The following is a 22,476-nucleotide window of genomic DNA, read 5'->3' as shown; positions in this document are numbered from 1 at the left end:
AAGTCCGGGATGTCGGACTGTGAGGTCATATATCACAAGTCTCTGTACTCCTTTGAGCCCCAGTTTCCATATCAATAAAATGGCGGTAATCATATCTGATGATTGGGCAGGATTCTATGAAATAATGGGCACAAAGCTCTTGCAAAACCCTATGTAATGGAAGATGTTACTGATGACCAGCACTCAAGTCCTTCCTCCAGCCTCTACATGGAAAGTTCCCAAGTGTCCCTAGAAGTCTCGAACACTCTAATGTTGACTGGAAAGAATACGATGGATGTCTTATTCTGATATAGAAGCGTCCCAAATTCAGTCATACCAGCTGGGAGGCAGTGCCCGCTGGCGGTAAAAAGCATGGATTTGGGATTTGGACAGATTCCCCTGAATTGAAGTCTTAGGCAAACCACTGGTGCCTCTGGCCAAGTTAACTTTTCTCTCCAAGCGTCAGTTTCTCCACTTGTTAAAAAGTAATGGCAAACCTACTACTGGAGCTTAATAAGGATTAAGTGAAATAATGCAGATCAAATATCTGACCCTTGATATATATAAGCCTCGTGTGTATGTGTTCCCATTTATGTAAAATAACAGTGTAAGCATATTCATAGAAAGCAATTCAGAATGTACTCTAAGCAATGGTTATCTTGGTGTGGGGAGTTGGGGAAACCAAGGGCCTGCCTTTTTCTCTATTATATAATGCTGCAAAGTTTGATCTCTAAAAAAGGACTTTTAAAAGTCCAATTGTATTTTAAACAACAAAAGTTTTAATACCTGGGTAAATAAATGCCATCTAAACAAATAAAGAAACTGAAGACAGAGCCAGGCCCAACCCTAGGAGACTGAGGAAGCGATTCTGCTTTGCCTGCCCCCAGCTCAACCCCTGCACTAAAAACCCCGGCCCCAGCCCCAAGTTCCAGAGGGCTGTATTCCTGGGGGCGACCCGGCACGCCTCAAGTCTCCCTCCTCTTGCACAAAAAAAAAACACCAAAAAAACCCACCAGGCTCGAATCCCCGCCTCTCAAGGGAAAGTGTGTTTTTTACGGTCTGTTCCAGGGCCTGCCGGAGCCACCGGCCGAGGTGGGACTGTGAGTGGCCGGAATCCCTCCGCCGGAAGAGTCAGTCCCAGTAGCTGCGGCCCCGCTGAGTCAGCCCAGCGGGCGGTGCACGCTGCGCCGCGTGACCCGCAGCCACGTGACCCGCGCCGGGCCGGGCCGCCGGCGCAGTAGCTGCAGCCGCCGCGGGAGGCGTCCGCGTAAGTGGGGAGAAGGGCTGGCGGGCACCTTCCTCGCGGGCCGGAGCGCGGAGCGCTGCCCCAGCCCTACGGCACCCGGGGTCGGGACCCCGGGGAGCCGCTCTCACACATTTTCCAGCCGGGATCGGAGGGTCGATGGGGTGGTAATCGAGGTGGGGGACACGCTGTACCCCACCGACGACCGCGCGGGCCACCTTCGCCTCTTGCTTTCCCACTCCCACTAACCGCAGTGCTGGGGGAGCAAAACGTCCTCCTTCTGGAGCGATTACCTTTTACCTTTTGTGCTTTGGGGGAAACTGAGGACCCAGAGGGGTTCGCAAAGCAAGGCGGGCCAGTAGGAACACCCCTCCGCTAGTCCCTCAGCACACAGCTCCCCAGGCCGAGCTCATTGCCCCACCTGCTCTAGTGGCCCAGCATGATCCTATGACCTCTCTACTTCTTGAGGAAGAGTCTTGGGGTAGAGGGCGGGGAGTGTGGAGAGTATCCCGCTCCCGTGGGGGCAGGGATGAGGGAGGCGGGGCTGAGCAGAGCATCTATCCGGATGGTAACAGCCAACATAGTAAATACTAAGTGGTTTACACGCATTCTCTCATTTCGTATTACCCGTCGTGCAGTCTGTGAAGTAGGTACTATTGTCCCAATTTTTATAAAGGAGGAAACGGCTCAGAGAGAACTTAGGTCCTTTGACCGAGGTCCTTTAGTTGGTAAGTGAAGGAGCTGAGATTAGAACCCAGATCTACCCCCAGTAGCGCCTCCTAGTGGACTGTGGGTGGTGGAGGCGACTGGCCCAACCTCTTAGCTCCTCTGTGAATAGAAAGGCCTTTTTCCTGGCTCAGACAGCTTGGGAAGGGGGGATTGTTGCTGGGTAAGAGAGGCTTCTCCCACCACCTCCATCTCTTTCTCTGCCCTTTACCATTGATTCCTTTCTGTCATCCCCTCTCCCCCACTGCAGGACAAGATGAAACTCATCATCCTGGACCACTATTCTCAGGCCAGCGAGTGGGCGGCTAAATACATCAGGAACCGCATCATCCAGTTTAACCCAGGGCCAGAGAAGTACTTCACCCTGGGGCTCCCCACTGGTGCGTTCTTGGATGGAGAGGGTGCCGTGGATAGGAGTGGAGAGAGTAGGCAACAGGGGCCAGGTACACGGGCTCACTCAGCCAAGGGACTTCACGGGGGCTCTGGGGTACTGGTGCTGAGAGAGCACCTTCCTGCCCCTTCCACATACAAAGGACCCAGCTTCCCTTATGGGTTGGTTTAGTGCTGCCTGTTCCTGCAGAATCCTGGAGCAGAAGGGATATTGGTTAGGCAGGAAGAACTTGATTTTTAGGCTACATCCTAAGTCAGCCTTGTCCACCAGGGTTTCTTAACAGAATTAAGTCCTGATACCCTAAGGCATTCATTTTATGTAATGAATTAATTTCTCTTCTCTATATCTAGAGGGGTACTAGCTAAGTACCATCCTTGGGAGAATTGAGAAGATAGTTACTTAGGTAATTTTCTGTAAGGCTTAATTAAACACAGGACCTAAGTAAAAAACAGTCCTAATTTCTTTTGGAAAAAATCAAAATGTTGCTTTTTCAGAAAGATATTTTGACCCCAGCTCCTCAAGACAAATGTCCTGATTATTTCTTTCAGAGATGGGTGGGTTTGCCCTAGTGGCCGTTCCTGACCCATCCATTAGAGTGTGTATGTGTGTGTGGTGTGTGTCGGGGGGGTTCTTCAAACTTTTTTTCTTTTTTGTCTTCCTTGCAGTCCAAACTTTTTCTGTAAAAGGCCAGTAGTAAATATTTTAGACTTCACTAGCCATATAGTCTCTGTTGCAACAACCTCACCCTTCTGTTGTTTGAAAGCAGCTATTATTAGCCTGGCACGGTGGCGTTCACCTGTAGTCCCAGCTACTTGGGAGGCTGAGGTAGGTGGATCGCTTAAGCCGGTAGATTGAGGCTGCAGTGAGCCAAGATTGTGTCACTGTACTCCAGCCTGGGTGACAGAGAGAGACCCTGTCTCAAAAAAAGAGAAGACAATATATAAGTGAATGAGTATGGTTGTAGGCCAATAAAACTTTATGGACACTGAAGTTTGAACTTATATAATTTTCACATGTCACAAAATGTTGTTATTCTTTAATTTTAAAAAACTATTTAAAAATGTAAAAACCAGTCCAGGCACAGTGGCTCACATTTGTAATTTCAGCACTTTGGGAGGCTGAGGTGGGCAGATTGCTGGAGCCCAGGAGTTTGAGATTCGCCTGGGGAACATGGCAAAACCCCATCTCTACAAAAAAATACAAAAATTAGCTAGGCATGGTGGCACATGCCTATAGTCCCAGCTGAGGCTGCGGTGTGAGGTGTGAGGATTGCTTGGGCCTGGTCGAGGCTGCAGTGAACCATGATTGTGCAGTTGCACTCCAGCCTGGGCGACAGCAAGATTCTGTCTCAGAAAAGAAAAGAAAACCATTCTTAACTCATGAGCTGTATAAAAACAGGCTGCAGTGCTGGGCGTGGTGGCTCATGCCTGTAATCCCAGCACTTTGGGAGGCTGAGGTGGGTGGATCATTTGAAGTCAGGAATTCGAGACGAGCCTGGCCAACATGGTGAAACCCCACCTCTACTAAAAATACAAAAATTAGCTGGGCATGGTGGCAGGCATCTATAATCCCAGCTACTCAGGAGGCTGAGGCAGGAGAATCAGTTAAACCCAGGAGACAGAGGTTACAGTGAGCTGAGATCGTGCCACTGCACAGGCCAGATTTGGCCTGTGGACCAAAGTTTGCTGAGCTCTGCAGTAGAGGTTTGTGGGAGTAGTATCCACCTGTGCCTGTGAAACCACCAATGTCTCAGGCCCTCTGGAGGCTGTGCTAACATCCTGTCTCCTAACTGTGGAGAGACCCAACCTCTCTATGGGTCAGAGTCTGGTCTTCTGAAACCATTCCCTCATTCCCATCATTGCAGAGTCAGATCCAAGCTCTTCAGTGGCATTAAGGCCCTCCAAAACCTAGCCTCTCCCTGCCTGTCCTGCTTGAACCAACAGGACAGCATTTCCACACGGGGTCCTTGGAACATTCCTTCTGTTAGATGTAGCACCTGTCAGGGTTCTGAGTGGAAACCGCAGAAACCAACTCCAGCTAAATTAAGCAGAAAAGGAGTTTATTGGCTAGATACTGGGAAGTTCAGAGAATTCATGGGAAGGCTAGAAGTTTGGAAAATGGCAGGAGAGAGGAAGCTATGTGGCTCAGGCATAGCTAAGGCCTTGTCACACGGACCAGCTGATTATTTTGTGTGAGTTGTGGGGAGCTGCCATTCACCCAGCAGGTATTTATTGAGTGCCCTCTGTGTGCAAAGCTGTTCTAGCCTCTAAGGATACAGCAGTGAACAAAAAGGATATAAACTTCTGCCTTCTGAGGCTTAAATTATAATGGGAGAGACAGATAATAAACAATTAGCAAAATATAGAGTATGTTAGATGGTGATAAGAGGAAAGGAGAAACATGAAGCAGGAAAGGATAGGGAGTGTGTTGGCAGGGGTGGGGCTGTGCAGTGTTGGATATGGTGGCAGGGAGGGTCTCATAGCCGGGGGCCAGGTTCTGTGGAGCCTTAGAAGGACTGGTGTTGCTGAGGGTGAAATGAGAAGCTAATGGTGGGTTTTGAAAAGAATGGTGACATGATGTAATCTCGGTAGTTTTTTTTTTTTTTTCCTTTCATTTTTTTAGTTTGCAAAATTTGAAATATTCAGAAAAGTTGAAGGAAAAAAAACAGGTCAATACCATTCACCTAAATTCACCAATTGTTACCATTTTGCCACATTTGCTTTAACCTTTCTCTGGCTCTTGTTCTGTATCTACACACACACAAGTTTTTTTTCTGAACCATGTGAAAGTAAGTTCCAGACATCCTGACACTTCTCTCTTAATCCTTCAGCACATATCTCCTGAGAATAAGGACATTCTCCTACACAACTACGATACCATCATACCTAAGAAAATGAAAAATCACGCCATCATCTCGTATGCAAACTATGTTCACAATTTTTTCTCAGTTGTCCACATTTATCTTTTATAGGTTGGTTTTTTAAAAATCCAGTGTTCAGTCAGGGTTCATGCATCTTTAGTCTTTTAATATACAGTGTCCTCCTACCTTTTATTATGTGTGTGTTTTTATGACATTGACTTTTTTGGTTTTTTTCAAGATGGAGTCTGGCTCTGTTGGCCAGGCTGGAGTGCAGTGGTGCGATCTCGGCCCACTGCAACCTCTGCCTCCCAAGTTCAAGTGATTCTTGTGCCTCAACCTCCTGAGCTTACAGGCACATGCCACCGTGCCCAGCTATTTGTATTTTTAGTAGAGACGGGGTTTCACCATGTTGTCCAGACTGGTCTTGAACTCCTGACCTCAAGTGATCCACCTGCCTTGGCCTCCTGAAGTGTTGGGGTTACAGGCGTGAGCCACCACGCCCGGCCATGACATTGACTTTTTAATGAGACTCAACTAGGGCTTCGCTGCTCCTCAGGGAAGTCTTCCTTGAACCCTGAAGCACTAGGTGAGCTTGTACTTTACCCCATCACAACTGATGTTCCTGCTTTGTGTTCTGCTCCTAAACAGTTGAGTTATTTTAGAGTAGCTACTGTCCCTTGCTCCCCTGTGTCCTTATCACATGGCCCTGTGCCTTGCACATAGTACTTGTTCAGGGAGTATCATGTCAATAATTAAGTCTGATGTTCACTCAGGTACTAATCAGAGTGATTTCAGTCATCAGTGTGCTGGATACTGGGGATTCAGCAGTGATCAAGGCAGACACAGTCCTGCCCTCCTGGAGCTTAAAGTCTAGTGGCAAAATAGGCATTAAACAATTAATGGATGGATGGCAGTTAGGATTGGAGTACTGGCTAGGACTTCAGATCTGACAGGTTCTCCCTGTGAGCAGCCCAGACTCATTCCTGTATACCCTCTGGGCTTCCAGACTTGGGGTGCAAGGGGTGTTCATGGCTGTGGCCACTCTTTCAGGGAGTACCCCACTTGGCTGCTACAAGAAGCTGATTGAATACTATAAGAATGGGGACCTGTCCTTTAAATATGTGAAGACCTTCAACATGGATGAGTATGTGGGTGAGTCTCTCTTTCAAGGTTCTTTCCTGATTCTAGGAGACTGATGCTCCTCCTCTCATTGGCCCAGCCCTGGAGAGGAATCAGGGAGCCAGTGACATTTGATGATAGGCTCAATTATCAATATTTACCTCTTGGTTTACTCAGCTCTAAAATGGGGCTGGTAAAGCTGACCTCACAGGTTGTAAGCATTAAATGATATCATAAAAGATGTGGAAGTTTCTTACACATAACAAATACTTAATACATATGAGAGTATCTCCTTCTCCTGCCTGCTCCCCAACTCCATGCCATTTCTTTCTGGAACAAATGATTACAAGTGGGATCCTGGCTGGGGTGTTTCCCCTAGGATCTGGATCTGTGCTTTCTCTCCTGTGTGTGGCCTCCAGCTCCCCTTTTTGCCAGGTACACTTGGAGGGGACCCGAGATTGGTGTCCTTCCTGCTGCTGAAAGGCTATACCTTAGTCTTCTATCACCTCCCCTTCACCCAGTCCTTTTGTAATAGCTTCATTTTAAACATCCTTTTTAAAAGAAAAAAATTGTGGTAAAATACATGTAACATGACATTTACCATCTTAACCACCTTTCTATGTATAGTTCAGTAGTGTTAAGTGCATTCACATTGTTGTGCAACCAATTTCTAGAACTCTTTTCATCTTGTAAGACCCAGGCTCTATACCCGTGAAACAGTAACTTCTCATTTCCCCCTTCACCAGCCGCGGAAACCACCATTTTACTGTCTGTTTCTATGAATTTGACTACTCTAGAATCAAACTAGAGTATATAACTGGAATCATAAAGTATTTGTCTTTTTGACTGGCTTCTTTCACCTAGCATAAAGTCCACAAGGTTCATCCATTGTTGTAGTGTGTGTCAAAATTTCCTTCCTTTTTAAGGCTGATTGTACATACTCTTAATGCTTAACATTAAACATTATCATTTTTTTTTTTCCTGGCTAAAAAAAAAAGTTGATTTGGGGAAGCCTTGAGATAGTTCCCTCTAACCACCTGGTGTTCAAGCTGGAATGTATTCAGGCTGAGTGGGGTAGAACTGGAAGTGGATGGTGGGGTGAGAGGCACAGGGTGAGGGGTGTGCTTGCATGCTTTCTAAGATGAGTGCAGCCCTACCCCAGGGGGCCAGAGTGTCCCCAGCCTCTAACTTATGGTCATTGCCTTATGAAAAGCAGATTAGAATGTGGGGATTTCCCAGGCCCTTGGTGTGTAGTTACTCTGGCCCAGCTCTGTGGCCACAGATGGTGGTGCTGGTGGGTGGACACTTACGGATACTGGCTCAGTCTGTCCCGAGTGGCTAGGGGTCAGAGGGCTGGTGCCTAAGGCTCCCAGATGGGCAGACCCCTGGGAGTGTCTCTGTAGGTCAGCTTGGTGTCCTGGCATCCTTCTTAGGAGGGGGGCTTTGGCTTGGCCTAGGCATGACTGAGTGCCCCATGGCCCCACAGGCCTTCCTCGAGACCACCCAGAGAGTTACCACTCCTTCATGTGGAACAACTTCTTCAAGCACATTGACATCCACCCAGAAAACACCTACATTCTGGATGGGAATGCAGTCGACCTACAGGCAGAATGTGATGCCTTTGAAGAGAAGATCAAAGCTGCAGGTGGGATCGAGCTATTTGTTGGAGGTAAGCTTGACACTCTGCAGCACACAATCCAGGGCCAGACCCGTGGGAAGGAGGACAAGACACCACGCCTATCTCCAGACAGCTTCCTCTGGGTGTGCTAGTGACCGCAGAGACAGGCAGGAGAAATGGGCTCTGCCTGGCTCTGTTACTCAGGAACTGTGTTATCTTGGGGATCTCTTTCTGCAGTTTGATGCCTTGTCTATAAACTGAGAGGTTTGGGTTTGGACTCTGAGATTCTGTCTACTCCCCAGTCTTAAGGTTTTATGGATCAGTCCTGGAACTTATCTAAACATTTAACATCATGGACTCCTGTAGTTCCAAAAGTCTCCACACAGCCCCTATAGATAGCCAGTTGAACCCCAGAGAAGTTAGGTGACTCACTGAAGGTCCGCAGGTGGGAGCAGGTGTCTGCTTCTTGGATTTGTGCTTGGGTCCTCTGGGCTGCCCTTTTGTGTGTCCATCTGTCGCCACCTCTGGAGTTACCCATGAGGGGTAACATTGAATTGCCTTTTATTACTCTAGAGATCACTGTTCTGTACTTAAAGGTGGGGAGGAGGTAGGAAGCTCTCATCCTCTGAGATTTTAGAACCTTGGCAGCCCCTGTCCAGGTTCTCTGGGTGTTTTGTTCACTGCACCTCTATCCCAGCAGCAGGACCCTCTAACTACAGGCGGAAGAGACAGAGAAGGTCCACTTTCCTGACAATCTGGGGAGGCAGAAGCTGTTTGGAGTGCTTCTTCCTCAGTTTTTTGGGGGTGATAGCAAGTTAACAATGTGTGTGCCTCAGACAGAAATGGTGGGGAGGGTCTCCTCTGAGACAGTATGTCAAAGAGAAATAAATGGTAGGGAGGGGGACAGAGTACCTGCTCAGGGCTGCAAATGAGAAAGGTGACACAGCTTTCAATGATTTTTTTTCAGACCCTAGTTAGGGAAGGAGAAATTGTCCATTCTTGAAATCTTGGATCCCTGGGACTCACAAAGCTGCGTGGGCTCTCTCCCTGTAGGCATCGGCCCTGATGGACACATTGCCTTCAACGAGCCAGGCTCCAGTCTGGTGTCCAGGACCCGTGTGAAGACACTGGCCATGGACACCATCCTGGCCAATGCTAGGTTCTTCGATGGAGAACTCACCAAGGTGCCCACCATGGCCTTGACGGTGGGGGTGGGCACTGTCATGGATGCTAGAGAGGTGAGGATGCAAGGGCCCCACCAGCTTTGCGCTGGGTGGACTTGTCTTTCTCTTATTAATCTTAACTATACTTGTACCACCTACATTCTTATTAAAGATGAAGACATGATAAATAAAGCTAAAATCCCTGCTGACCCTGTTACTCACTGTTCCTCTTGCCTCTTTGGAAGACATCATTATTCCCAGTGTGAGGTGAATCCCTTGAGCATGTTTTTGGTGCCTTTGGCTGACTGCCTGGGACAGCAGGCTCTCTGGCCTCGGGCCCCTTTCATGCTTTTCACAGGCAGAGAGGAGGCCAGCATCACTAATGTTGGAATATGAATTTTGTACCTGACCAGGTATGGAGAGAGGGGCTCCCTTGTTCCTTGTAGTTGGCAGAGGTCACTGTTTGGACACCAAGGATGCTCGTGCTTCTAGCCCTGTGCTCAGAGATTAATAAATGTGGTGAAGTGTGATTAAAATATAAGTGTTTTAAACTGAATTTAGCTTTTCCCCTAAAAAATTGACTACCATTTGAATTTGAATTTTTTGTGGTTCCAATTTCCTTATTTTCATTAGAACTTTAGAAGCGTTTTCTCTTCCTTTCTGATGTGCATTCAGTGGGAAGCAGCTACAGACATGTTAGATTTACATTTCTTTGCCCAAGCCAATAAACAAGCATCTAAATCAGTGAAAAATTCCCTGTTTAAAGTGAACTTTTGTGATATGAGTGACAGCGCCCAGATTTCTGTTGGGTAATCTTCAATCAGTATGTGGGGTGGGGGTGTTTACTCGCTGTTTTTAGCCTTGCAGCTTAAACCTGTTTTTATCATAAGGGCATCTTGATCTGGGAAAGGACCTGGGACTGGAAATCAGGAGATTATCTTTTCTAAAAAGAGTTCTGGGTTGCTGAGGGGTCCGGAATAAATAGTCACATTCCCTCTCTGCTTCTGTGTTCTAATCTTTTAAGAAAGGAACAGTACATCTTGTTCACAACTCTGTGGCACATGTGAATTAAAATGAAAGGAAATCTATAGAACTGAGTTATTTTTTTTCTCTTTTCCTGCCCTTGAATAGAGCTGAGTTCTTTAAGATCACTTACATTCTTGATATCTTAACTGTTAAGTGGAGACTGTGCCTTTGTTTTATTATATATTAACAAAAACCATCACCCCAGGTCACATTAGTTCATAGGTTTAATGCTATGAACTGAAAGTGACCAGATAATGGAGCAGCCTTCCTGGGATTCAGCCTTAGAGGCCCCACAGATAACTCCTACCATTGCCTGCAAAGCATCCTTGCTGGTGGTACAGGTTAGGAGCCCTCTTTCACAAACTGTGCTTGTGGAGAGTCACCAAGCTGACGGGATAGCGGGCCTGGGCATGGCATGTCTTTACAGGGCACTTTCATAGGCATCATCAAAGATACCTGGAGGCACTGTCACGTGGTGGTCAAGAACATGAACTTTAGGGTCATAAATGACCCTGGGCAAGTTACTTAACCCCCCAGGCTCTGTTTTCTTATCATATAACATGGGGATAACGATGCCGCCTGCCTTGGGTTATTTGTGTGATAAAGCACAAGGAGCACTGAGCAAAAGTATGTTGCATGGTAACCACTTACAATGTGATATGAAAAACAATCATCCTTACAACTGTTTAGGGTGTCTGGAATGCTCCCCTCTATCACGGACTTGTTTTCTGATCCCCAGGTGATGATCCTCATCACAGGTGCTCACAAGGCATTCGCTCTGTACAAGGCCATCGAGGAGGGAGTGAACCACATGTGGACCGTGTCTGCCTTCCAGCAGCATCCCCGCACCGTGTTTGTGTGTGATGAGGATGCCACCTTGGAGCTGAAAGTGAAGACTGTCAAGTATTTCAAAGGTGAGGGAGGTGTGGGTCCAGGAAGAGGTGGTCAAGCTCAGGGTGTACCAGGAGTTAGTAGTAGATCCAGCTTTCATCCTCTAGTCGTTTTACTTGACAACTGTAATCTTAAGAAATATCAAACCCAACTGCATCAGACTACACTGTCATTTATTTTCCACCTGTGACTGCAAAGATCCATTCTGGAGATATGTTTGCTCTGAGAAGGAGGAAAGAAAATGCCGAGTATGGTCCAAGGACTATGTGGTGACCTCATAGTGCCATTGAGCCTCAGGTTTTCTCTTTTCAAATCTTAAACAGCCATTCCCCTCTAGGTGAGACACTGAATTATCAGGAGGATCTTTCTTTCTTTTCCTTTTTTTTTTTTTTTCTTTTTTGAGACAGTGTCTCACTCTGTCACTCAGGCTGGAGTGCAGTGGTATGATCTCGGCTCACTGCAACCTCCACCTCCCGGGCTTAAGTGATTCTGCTTGACTCAACCTCCCAAGTAGCTGGAATTACAGGTGCCCGCCACTATACCCGGCTAATTTTTGTATTTTTAGTAGAGACGGGGTTTCGCCATGTTGCCCAGGCTTGTCTTAACTCCTGACCTCAGGAGATCCACCCATCTCGGCCTCCCAGAGTGCTAGGATTACAGGCATGAGAGCCGCCATGCCCGGCTCTTCTTTTACTTTAAAAGGATGCACACTGCTTTAGGCAAACGTGAAAATCCTCCTTTACTCAAGCAGGTCAATTAGGAATTTGTTCTTTGCTGAAAAGACTAACCTTTAAATAGCCAACTCCCATAGTAATTGAATTTATAAAAGTTCCATGAATATAGTACTCACTGTGAATAACTCTTCTTGTACTTAGGGTTTTTATCATTTGGGGATCATAGAGAAAAGAGAGAAGAGTCAGCTTTAAGACAAAATTTGAGAGCTCCTGGATGTTATGATTGATAATCAAGGAACTCTTGCCACTGCCTGAATTAACTACTTTTTCTTTTTAATTTTTTGTAGGTTTAATGCTTGTTCATAACAAGTTGGTGGACCCCTTGTACAGTATCAAAGAGAAAGAAACTGAGAAAAGCCAATCTTCTAAGAAACCATACAGCGATTAGCCTGTGCTGGGACCTAGTGTCAAGTACCCATAGGGAAAGGCAGGTCTTTCTGGAAATTGTCTTTAGAAGAAAGAATTGTATTTCTTTAATCTAGTATGGGTACTCCAGATAAGTGGGTAAACTTATTGTTCTTGGCCATGAGGCTGGGAGCCTAGTCATGGAGTTTAGCTGTAGGGAGAATGATTTGTTTGTAACTTAATCAGAAAAAAAATCTCTGCAAAATGTACTCCATCATTTTGATGTCTGCCAAACCCAGGTTGGGAGTTTTAAACTTTTTGTTCTGCTTCAGCCACGGTTCACATGTACAACACACACCCATTAGGAATTTCTCTCCTTACATGCACTGATTTTCAAGTGGGAGGGAATTAGGGGCTTGTGTATATTGGATGCCACCTCTTTGAAGAGTCTTGAGAGTCCTTCTTGCACAGGCCTGCCCCTTGGTTGAGAACCATTGTTCCAGGTTAAGGCACAAACTCTCAATATCTAAAATAAGTGCAAGGAAGCAGGCTCTTTGGTCAGTAACAAGTGCAGTGGAAAGAAAACGATCCCTTCCTTCCTTCTTCCCGTTGTTTTCCAGTTTCACAGCTTTTCTCTGAACTGGGAGAACCCGGGGGTGGATTTGGGTGGGTGGGGTCAAAGAGTTGGCTTCTACTGATAAACCCAGAGCCTCAAGGGGCCCAGCCATGTCAAACTTCTCTCCCTCAGGGACTCTGCAGCATCAAAAGGAGGAAGGTGGAAGCCGTTTTCCCCCCAGAGCCCTGTGTTTTTGTGAAAGGCCTCACTGTGGCTCCTCTGTTTTACATACTCATTAGTAAGTAGGAGGTCCACTGGGGCAACAGACACTGCCACAATTTCAGTGTTGTGTTCAGCCAAGAGGACGGTCTGGGCAGGCAGCTTAAGTGTGAGTTTAGTCACAACTCCTGAGTGTCCCGCTCTCCTGCTTCCCTAGGAGGTGAGTGCCAGGAAAACACACCAAATGTTTCTAGTATTGTTTCCCCACTTAAAATAGTCCCGCTTAGATTCATATGGTGTGGTCTGATGTTCTGAGAACATCAGGAAATACAACCCTTTTGCCCATTTATCCTTCTCCCCGGATCCCAAGGTGGTCTGTTGCTCTGGCTTCCTTTCATTGTCTTAGGCCTTCATGGAGGGGATGCTGCCTCCTCCTGGCTATTTTTGTGCCTGTTTGAAGCTACTGCTGTCTCTATTTCTGGGAAAGACCTTTAAGAGTCTGGCTCAGGCCTAAGGGCTATGTTTGGTACCAGTGTTTTGTCTTTAGCTTTTCTATGTGATTGTGCTGTCATTCTGTTTTAAGCTCATGGATCAATGGATTTGTTTACAATGTGATATTTTCTATTAAATCCAGTATTTTCAAATAACATGTCATTTGTGGATTTGAGCCCCCAATTTTAGAAGACTGGGCTATTTATATATTTTAGAAAGAGCTGGTAAGCAAAGCGTCACACTCAGTCCTCACAAGAACTTGCAGGAAGGTCACAAGCAAAGCAACCATCTATTGATCTCTTCTTCAATCATCAGAGTGAAAAATAAGAGATTTTATGAAAATGGAGCACCTATAGGAAAAAGGGTAGGAATGAACAGATGAGCAATAAATTGTCATGTTCTGGCTGTACCTGAGATCCAAATGAGGATACAGCTGTTATAAAGATTAAGGCAGATTTGTGATGAGGGATATTATTGCAAGGTATGGAAAAATATATATATATATATTTTAAGTTAATATAATGGAATAGCTTATTAGGTTAATATAGCCAATTAAGGAGGTAGATGTAGAAGTTAAAAGAAGGGTTTAATTTTTTTTAACAAAATTTTGAGGCTGGGTACAGTGGCTCATGCCTGTAATCCCAGTGCTTTGGGAGGCCAAAGCAGGAGGATCACCTGAGATCAGGAGTTCAAAACTAGCCTGGGCAACATAACAAGACCCTGTCTCTACGAAATTTTTAAAAATTAGCCAAGCATGGTGGTGCATGCCTGTGGTCCCAGCCACTCAGGAGGCTGAGACGAGAGGGTTGGTTGAGCCCAGGAGTTCAAGACTGCTGTGAACTATAATCGCATCACTGTACCCCAACTCTGGACAACAGAACAAGACCCCATCTCAAAAACAATTTCTTGAGATATAAATCCAATGATTTCTATGATTATGGAATTGTGTACTTCCTTACCACAAGTGTTTTTTTGTTTTTTTTTTTTTTAAAGAGACAAAGTCTCACCCTGTCCCCCAGGCTGGAGTGCAGTGGTGCGATCTCAGCTCACTGCAGCCTCTGCTTCCTGGGTTCAAGTGATTCTCCTGCCTCAAATTCTCCAGTAGCTGGGATTACAGGCATGTACCACCACACCACTCCACCTAATTTTTGTATTTTTAGTAGAGATGGGGTTTCGCTATGTTGGCCAGGCTGGTCTTGAATTCATGGCCTTAAATGATCTGCCTGCCTCAGCCTCCTAAAGTGCTGGGTTTACAGGCGTGAGCCGCCGCGCCCAGCACCACAATCCATTTCTATCATTCCCAAAAGCTCCCTACTCCTAACCCCAGCCCCAGGCAACTACTGGTCTGCTTTGTGTCTATAGATTGACCTTTTCTGGTCATTTAATATAAATGGAATCATGTGACATGACATCTTTTGTGTCTGGCTTTTTTCACTAAGTATAACATTTTTCAGGTTCATATAACACACAGCAGTAGTCCATTCCTTTTTATTGCTGTATAGTATTCCGTTTTGTGGACATACATTTTGTTTATCCAGTCAAGAAGGGTTTAAATTTTAAGTATGTTATTAACTACAGTAAATTAACTACATTAACTAAATTACATTAAAATGAGACAAAAAAAGGACTAGGTGATGACAGCTAAACTGGAGATAGCTGTATGAACCTGGGACCTTAGAAAGATCTGATGTCTTTCCCAAGTCTGTGTTTTCCTGGTGGCTCAACAGCAGTGTCTGCTACAACCAGCGCTTATGCGATCAAGTGGGATGTACACCCCTGGGTCATCTTGGGCCTCTAATATCAGGCTCCTTGTGCAGGAGCTAATTATGTTTGGGGGTAGGGATCAGAGTGGGCCTGGAATATCTTGTTACTGGAAATAAGGGTGCTTTCAAAAATGTCTGTGGCTGGCCCAGCGCAGTGGCTCACGCCTGTAATCCTAGCACTTTGGGAGGCTGAGGCGGGTGGATCACCTGAGGTCAGGAGTTCAAGACCAGCCTAGCCAACATGGTGAAACCCCATCCCTACTAAAAATATAAAACATTAGCCGGGTGCAGTGGCATGCACCTGTAATCGCAGCTACTGGGGAGGCTGAGGCAGGAGAATTGCTTGAACCCAGGAGGCGGGGGTTGTGGTGAGCCAAGATCATGCCACTACACTCCAGCCTGGGCTACAGAGCAAGACTTCGTCTCCAAAAACAAAAACCAAAAAAAAGTCTGGGGAATGAAATAAAACAAAACAAAAATGTCTGAGGCAGTTCTGAGAGGACAAAACAGCCAGTTAATGGGTCCCACTGAGCAGGTTTTCACAATTTGATCAAAAAGGAAATACTAAATACAGCTGACTGGAACACGCTGAATTTGTAAAACAGCAAGTTTGATAAGAAAGGGAAAATGTAATATTAAGTGCACACAGAGTTGTATTTCAGGAAGAGTAGACAGAATGGATTTAAAGTTTTATTACATTTACTAAAAAGTGGCAGTGTTGACATCAATGGTTGCTGCCTGCCTTCTATTAGTCTGTTTATAAAGTAGAGGTGAACACAAAAGCCTGGCTCACTATTGCCCCTATGGCCTACTCTTCTAGTCTTTCTGTCCTTCAGGCCTCACCTCGAATGTCATTTATCAGATAACTCTTCCCTGACCCTCCAATATAAAGCTGCAATCCCCAAGTTCCTATCCTTGCCGTGCGCTATGTTCTCAGAACCCTTTACACTGGACATGTATTTTGTTTCCCACTAAATGTAAACTCCATGAAGGTAGATGTTAAATACTGCTTTATTCTGCCCCTATAGCAGTGCCTTGATATCTAGAAGGCACTGGTACTTGTTGAACCATAAGCCTGATAGTTGTCCCCAAGAGTAGTGATCGTACATAACAACCAGGGGAAATCATGGCCTATTATATAATGGATTAGCCAACTAGCCTACTGAGGAGATCTAACTTGGCAAATTTGATGCTTCTTTCCTGGGAACCAAAATCGTTACTGTGATGAGATGCTAGTGAAACACGTCCATTTCCAGTAAGACACAGTGTAACAGGATTTTGAGTTATGCAATAATGGGCAGGTAAAACAGAATATAGTACTTTGGACCTCAGGGGAGCCATTACCACCAGCTGGCAGTCATACTATATTAATAATCACACTAGTCCATTTAGTATCCTCAAAGACTAAATCATAAGATCCCAAACGTCTAACCCCTCTACCCCAGCTTTCCTCTCAGCTGATGACCTTGAAAACAGAAGCAATCAGAAAAGAATGTCCACGAGTTCCCACCATCACGCACCCACACGTCAGCCCTGCTCTCACACTCTGCTGTCTTCCTGTTACCTGCTCCTTGGCCGAGCTCTCTGCTTGCACACCAGATCCCATCCTCTCTTGCCTCCTTGAGGACATTGCTCTGGCAACACTCCCATCTCTCACCTACAGCATCAAATTATCCTCTCCTAGACCACTCCTATGGCATTCAAAACAAGACTTAGAAACAAAACTCTACCTCATTTGCCCCCTCAGATACATCATTTCTCTGATCTTGTTTAGAGCAAAGTTTCTAGAGTTACTCATACTCTGACTTTAATCTCTCTCTCTTCTATTCTCTCTTCTCCTTCTGGTATGGTAGTCGCCCCTTCATCCACAGGGCATATGTTCCAAGACTCCCAGTGAATGCCTGAAACCGTGGATAGTACTGAACCTGATGTATAGTTTTTTTGGTTTTTTTTTGATACACATATACCTATGATAAAGCTTAATCTATAAACTAGGCACAGTAAGAGATTTATAAAAATAGAATTATAATAATACACTGTAATAAGTTATGTGAGCATTGTCTCTCTCCCTCTGTCTCAAAATCTTATTGTACTGCACTTACCTATTTTTGGACTACAGTTGACCATAGAAAGTGAAACTGTGGATATGGGAGAACTACCGTATTCCCATTATGCATAGCTACACTTTACTTTTTTTTTTTGAGACAAGTTCTCACTCTGTTGCCCAGGCTGGAGTGCAGTGGCATGATCTCAGCTCACTGCAATCTCCACCTCCCAGGCTCCAGCGATCCTCCCACCTCAGCCTCCTGAGTAGCTGGGATTACAGGTGTGCACCACCATGCTTGGCTAATTTTTGTATTTTTTTTTTTTTAAGAGACTGGGTTTTGCCATGTTGCCCAGGCTGGTCTCAAACTCCTGGCCTCAAGCAATCGCCTGCCTCAGCCTCCCAAAGTGCTGGGATTACAAGTGTAAGTCACTGCATCCAACCTACACTTTTAAAAATTATCCCACAGTTCTTGGATATTCTGCTATTTAAAAAATTTTTCCATTCCTTTTTGGAATCTTTCCATTTCAATTTGGGAAGTTACTATTGATATATCTTCAAGCTCACTGATTCTTTCTGGCTGTGTTCAGTCTTATGAGCCCATCAAAGGCATTCATCTCTGCTTCAATGTTTTATTTCTAGCATTTGTGTGTTTTTTTTCTTTTTTTGAGACAGAGTTTTGCTCTTGTTGCCAAGGCTGGAGTGCAATGGCAGGATCTTGGCTCACAGCAACCTGCGCCTCCCGGGTTCAAGCTATTCTCCTGCCTCAGCCTCTCGAGTAGCAGGGATTACAGGCACACACCACCATGCCAGGCTAATTTTGTATTTTTAGTAAAGACAGGGTCTCTCCATGTTGGTCAGGCTGGTCTTGAACCCCTGACCTCAGGTGATCCTCCCGCTTCAGCCTCCTAAAGTGTTGGGATTACGGGCGTGAGCCACCGCGCCTGGCCTTTTTTTTTTTTTTAGCATTTCTTTTTGATTCTAAGTTTCCATCTCTTGCTTATACTACCTGACTATTCTTGCATGTTGTTCACTTAGTCTATTAGAAATCTGGCACATTAATCAGTTATTTTAAATTACCTGTCTGATAACTCCCAAATCTCTGACGTATCTGAGTCTGGCTCGATGCTTGCTTTGTCTCTTTTTTCCCTTTTAGCATACTTTGTACTTTTTTACTGAAGCCAGACATGATGTATTAGGTAACAAGAACTTAGGTAAAGTGAGTTGTATGTTTATCTGGCTAACAGGCTGCGTCTGATGTTCACCGTAGGTGCTAGAGGCTCCAATTTTCCTCAATATCCTTGTTTGTCTCCCCTGTTGTCTTTGGGTTTCCCTAGAAATTCCTTCTTAAAATAGAGTCTGTGTCTTGCAGCTCTCTCAGTTGTAATCCACCGTTATCCTGGAGGCCTACTGATGGTATCGTATTGGTGAGGAGATGCACTGCATATTCTTATGATAAAATCTTTTTTTTTTTTTTTTTTTTTTTTTTTTTTTAAGTGGAGCCTTGTTTTTTCCTCCTCTTATGTGAGGCAGGAAGGCTAGAGGAGGGTTGAGCCATCCAATTGCCCTTCTCCTAAGCTAGAGAAGGCTTCTGCAAGTAGTTTTCCCTGAGAAAACTCTTCTCTGCCATGGAGAACAGAAGATCTGGGTCTGCTTTCTTCCTGGATATATTTCGAAAGGATTACTTTCTCCCTTCCCATGTCCAAAGCACAAGGGAATTTTCCTGCCATCTTTACAGGAGAACCTAGTGGGTCTCCTTGAGGTAAAACCCACCAAAGTGTGGGGTCTCCTTAGACAAGCTCCTGGTTTTGAACTCTCAAACTAGCCCACACTTAGCCCACAGCAATTTGTTTAAATCTCAATTACTGGCTCCAACAGCTTCTGCCTTAGGTGAGCCGATCTCTATTTTCCTGCCTGTTTTTGCCGTGAAGGTTTGCCCTGTGACCTCAATTCTCTGGCAGATATAAGAAAAGCTGTTGATTATCAGTTTGCTCAGCCTTTTTCTTATTATGAGGACACCCCATTCTTTCTCAAACACACTCTAGATTTGCAACTGCCCTCCACTGAAATAGCATTTGTCAGAGTCCCCAAGGACCTCAACACTGACTGCTTCAATTGTTACAGCTCACAGTACTTGACGTTTTTGCCGCATATGACACAGTTGATTACTCCTTCCCTCAAACTTGACTTGGCTTCCAAGACACCACACACAGCTGGTTTTCTTACCTTACTGGCCACTGTCTGTCTTTGCTGGTCCTTCCTCATCTCCCTGACTTCTTAGCATCTGGAGTGACCCAAGACTCAGTCCTTGAACCTTTCCCTACATATAACTCCCTCCCTTGGTAATCTCATCTAGTCTCGTGGCTTTAAATGCCATTTACATGTTGACTCCCATAATTCTATCTCTACCCTGAGTTGCTCCCTTGAACTCCAGACTAGAATATCCAACTGCCTGTTTATCATTTCCCCTGGGATGACTACCAGGCATCTCAAACTTACCTGTCCACAACCAAATTCCTGACCTTCAGTCACAGACCTGTGCTACCTACAGATTTCTCATCTCAACTGCTCAGACAAAAATACCTAGAAATGAACCCCGATGCCTTACTTTCTCACATTATATAGCCAGTCTGTCAACAAATCCTATTAATTTTACCTTCAGGCAAGTACAGAATCTAACCAGTTCTCAAGATTCTAACTTCTGGCACACTGGTACAAGCCACCTGCACTTCTCACCTGAGCTACTGCAAATGGCCTCCCAACTGGTCTTTTTCCACCTTTGCTCACCATTCCCCTAAAACACATGCCAGACCCTATCACTCCTCTGCTCAATGGCCCCCACTCAGAGTGGCAGCCAAAGTTCACACAAGGCTCATATAGTCTACAGGACCACCTATTCACATCCCATCCCTCACTCTTGCTGGGTCTGCCTCAGCCCTCACTGGCTACCACACAGTTCCTGGAGCCCTCTTACATGCTCATAGCCCAAGGGCTTTGCCCTTGCTGTCTCTGCCTGGAATTCTCTTCTCCCAGGTGTCCAGAAGGTTCAATCCCACACTGCCGAGACTTTGTTCAAATGTTATCTTGATGGAGTCTTCTCTACTCTTTAAGATTACAACATTGCCCTGCCTCCCCTAATTCCCTATTTCTTCTCCCCAGCTTCTATGGTTTTTTTCTTCTTTTAGACAAATATCTTGCTTTGTCATTTAGGCTGGAATGCAGTGGTGTGATGAAGGCTCACTGCAGCCTTGACCTCAGCTCAAGAAATCCTCCTGCCTCAGCCTCCTGAATGTCAGCTGGGACTACAGGTACATACCACTGCACCCAGCTAATTTTTAGGTTTGTTTGTTTTTTTATTTTTAAGAGAGACGGGGTTTTTCTATGTTGCCCAGACTGGTCTCAAACTCCTGGCTTCAAGTGATCCTCTCACCTCAGCCTCAAAGCACTGGGATTACAGGTGGGAGCCACTGCACACAGCCCCATGCTACTTATCTTCTGATGAACCAGATACTTTGTTTAGTGTCTCTTTCCTTCCACTAGAATCTAAGTTCCACATGGGCAGGGAGATTATGTCTGTTTTATTTACTGCTACATTCTCACCACTTTGAAAAAGAGTAAGGCCCATTGCAGGGTATTCCATCAGTATTTGTTAAATAAGTGAGTTATTCTAGGAAATACTAGAGGTTGCACAAAGTAGAACGGTACTGAGGGTAAGACACACAATCGCTTTTAAAATTTTCATGTATTTATGTTGTATTCGTGTGAGTTCAGTTGTTCTTCCTTTTTTGATTTGTTTTTATAATGAAGGGAAAAAAAGAGATTCAAGCAAGGAAAAAAAGTGACTATCCCAGCACTTTGGGAGGCCAAGACAGGCGGATCACGAGGTCAGGAAATCGAGACCATCCTGACTAACACGGTGAAACCCCGTCTCTACTAAAAAATACAAAAAAACTAGCCGGGCGAGGTGGCGGGCACCTGTAGTCCCAGCTACACGGGAGGCTGAGGCAGGAGAATGGCGTGAACCTGGGAGGCGGAGCTTGCAGTGAGTGGAGATCCCGCCACCGCACTCCAGCCTGGGCGACAGAGCGAGACTCCGTCTCAAGTGACTGTGTTGACTTTGTACTTAGCGACTTCAGCATCAAATCTCCCTAAGTTTCCAATGTACACAATCTTCTCCAAAGCATCCACTGGCTCAGAGAACTGTGGGAGTCCTTGGAGTGGTAAATCTTCAGACAACCTGAGAAACTGTACGGTCTAAACGATGAGTGGTGAAAGTTGATTATTACCATAAGCATTTGTTAAGAATACCCCTAAAGCTCCCATAGCCAGATTTCTGACCACACTCAGTCTGGCCTAATTTTTTTTAGTTAAGCTAAGGTTTGGGGAGCAGGCTGACTACTCTTACCAGCATCAGAGGGCACCATGGTGTTACAATTCCTTGGTCCTACTTAGGAGCTTCATATACAACTTAATTTCCCTACTTTGGTGGCTGAAGGTTAAGTGCCACTATCAGGAGTGACACTCTGCTATGTAACAATTGCATAAGATGTCAACTGTGGTTCATGTACACTTTTGAGTATTTAAAAATTTCTGGTAATACTGCTGTTCCTGCCTTGATAGTATTGTTAAATACCATTCTGTCTACTAAAGTATAAAACAGACTATAATTAAATATAATGAGGAAAATTTAAATACCAGAAATTAAATCTACTTCTGTAACAAAACAACATACTCTATACCTGTCTTAACTAGTGACTATATTTTTATAACATGGGAACTGCTGCCACCTGCTGGTGATGCTTATGGCAAAGTTAATACTAGGTGGGAGATCCAAACTCCAGTCAAAATTCTGAAATTCCCTTTCAAAGCAGACAGCCACGTGAACAACTTTATTATTATCTCCTCTAATTAACTCTCATTACTCTTGACAGAAAAAAAAATACTAAGTATATTAAGAGATTACTAATGTAAATTAGAAGTGTCTACTACTAAAAATATGACTGGGCAAATGACTTTGGGCTGGGCACGGTGGCTCACACCTGTAATCCTAGCACTTTGGGAGGCTGAAGTGGGTGGATCACTTGAAGTCAGGAGTTCAAAACCAGCCTGGCCAACATGGTGAAACCCCATCTCTACTAAAAATAAAAATATAAAAAAATTTTAAAAAATTAGCCGGGTTGCCGGGCGCGGTGGCTCACGCCTGTAATCCCAGCACTTTGGGAGGCCGAGATGGGCGGATCACGAGGTCAGGAGATCGAGACCATCCTGGCTAACATGGTGAAACCCCATCTCTACTAAAAAATACAA

General features: G+C 45.1%; 1 protein-coding gene and 1 long non-coding RNA gene across 6 annotated transcripts; one reads left to right on the top strand and one right to left on the bottom strand.

The window, feature by feature from the left end:
• The first annotated feature begins 1,152 nt into the window (after positions 1-1,152).
• GNPDA1 (glucosamine-6-phosphate deaminase 1) lies at positions 1,153-13,517 on the top strand. Of its 5 annotated transcripts, none has more exons than XM_003900279.4 (7): positions 1,154-1,246; positions 2,199-2,328; positions 6,250-6,351; positions 7,805-7,987; positions 8,990-9,174; positions 10,865-11,039; positions 12,038-13,517. In XM_003900279.4, exons 2-7 carry the CDS (start codon positions 2,205-2,207, stop codon positions 12,136-12,138), a joined length of 870 nt encoding a protein of 289 aa, XP_003900328.1. In that variant the 5' UTR covers positions 1,154-1,246; positions 2,199-2,204; the 3' UTR covers positions 12,139-13,517. The 5 variants fall into 5 exon arrangements, with proteins under 5 accessions (XP_003900331.1, XP_003900328.1, XP_009207553.1 ...); XM_009209289.4 differs by lacking the exon at positions 1,154-1,246 and adding an exon at positions 1,294-1,398; XM_021939822.2 differs by lacking the exon at positions 1,154-1,246 and adding an exon at positions 1,759-1,950.
• Positions 13,518-15,802: 2,285 nt separating this feature from the next.
• LOC116274964 lies at positions 15,803-22,239 on the bottom strand. Its single transcript, XR_004183837.1, has 2 exons — positions 21,575-22,239; positions 15,803-16,816 (listed from the first exon to the last, which is right to left on the bottom strand). It is a non-coding gene; the product is annotated as an uncharacterized LOC116274964 (long non-coding RNA).
• Between the last annotated feature and the right edge of the window lie 237 nt (positions 22,240-22,476).

This window comes from Papio anubis, chromosome 5 (assembly GCF_008728515.1).
Source record: "Papio anubis isolate 15944 chromosome 5, Panubis1.0, whole genome shotgun sequence".
NCBI classification, from domain to species: domain Eukaryota; kingdom Metazoa; phylum Chordata; class Mammalia; order Primates; family Cercopithecidae; genus Papio; species Papio anubis.
Note: the sequence above shows the minus strand (reverse complement) of the source record. Positions and strands in the feature narration are given on the sequence as shown.

Excerpts from the sequence above, each read along its gene's own strand:
- GNPDA1 (XM_003900279.4), top strand. The coding sequence starts at position 2,205 with ATGAAACTCATCATCCTGGACCACTATTCTCAGGCCAGCGAGTGGGCG. Across the intron at positions 9,175-10,864 it reads CTGTCATGGATGCTAGAGAG|GTGATGATCCTCATCACAGG; the intron begins GTGAGGATGCAA and ends TCTGATCCCCAG. Across the intron at positions 11,040-12,037 it reads GACTGTCAAGTATTTCAAAG|GTTTAATGCTTGTTCATAAC; the intron begins GTGAGGGAGGTG and ends AATTTTTTGTAG.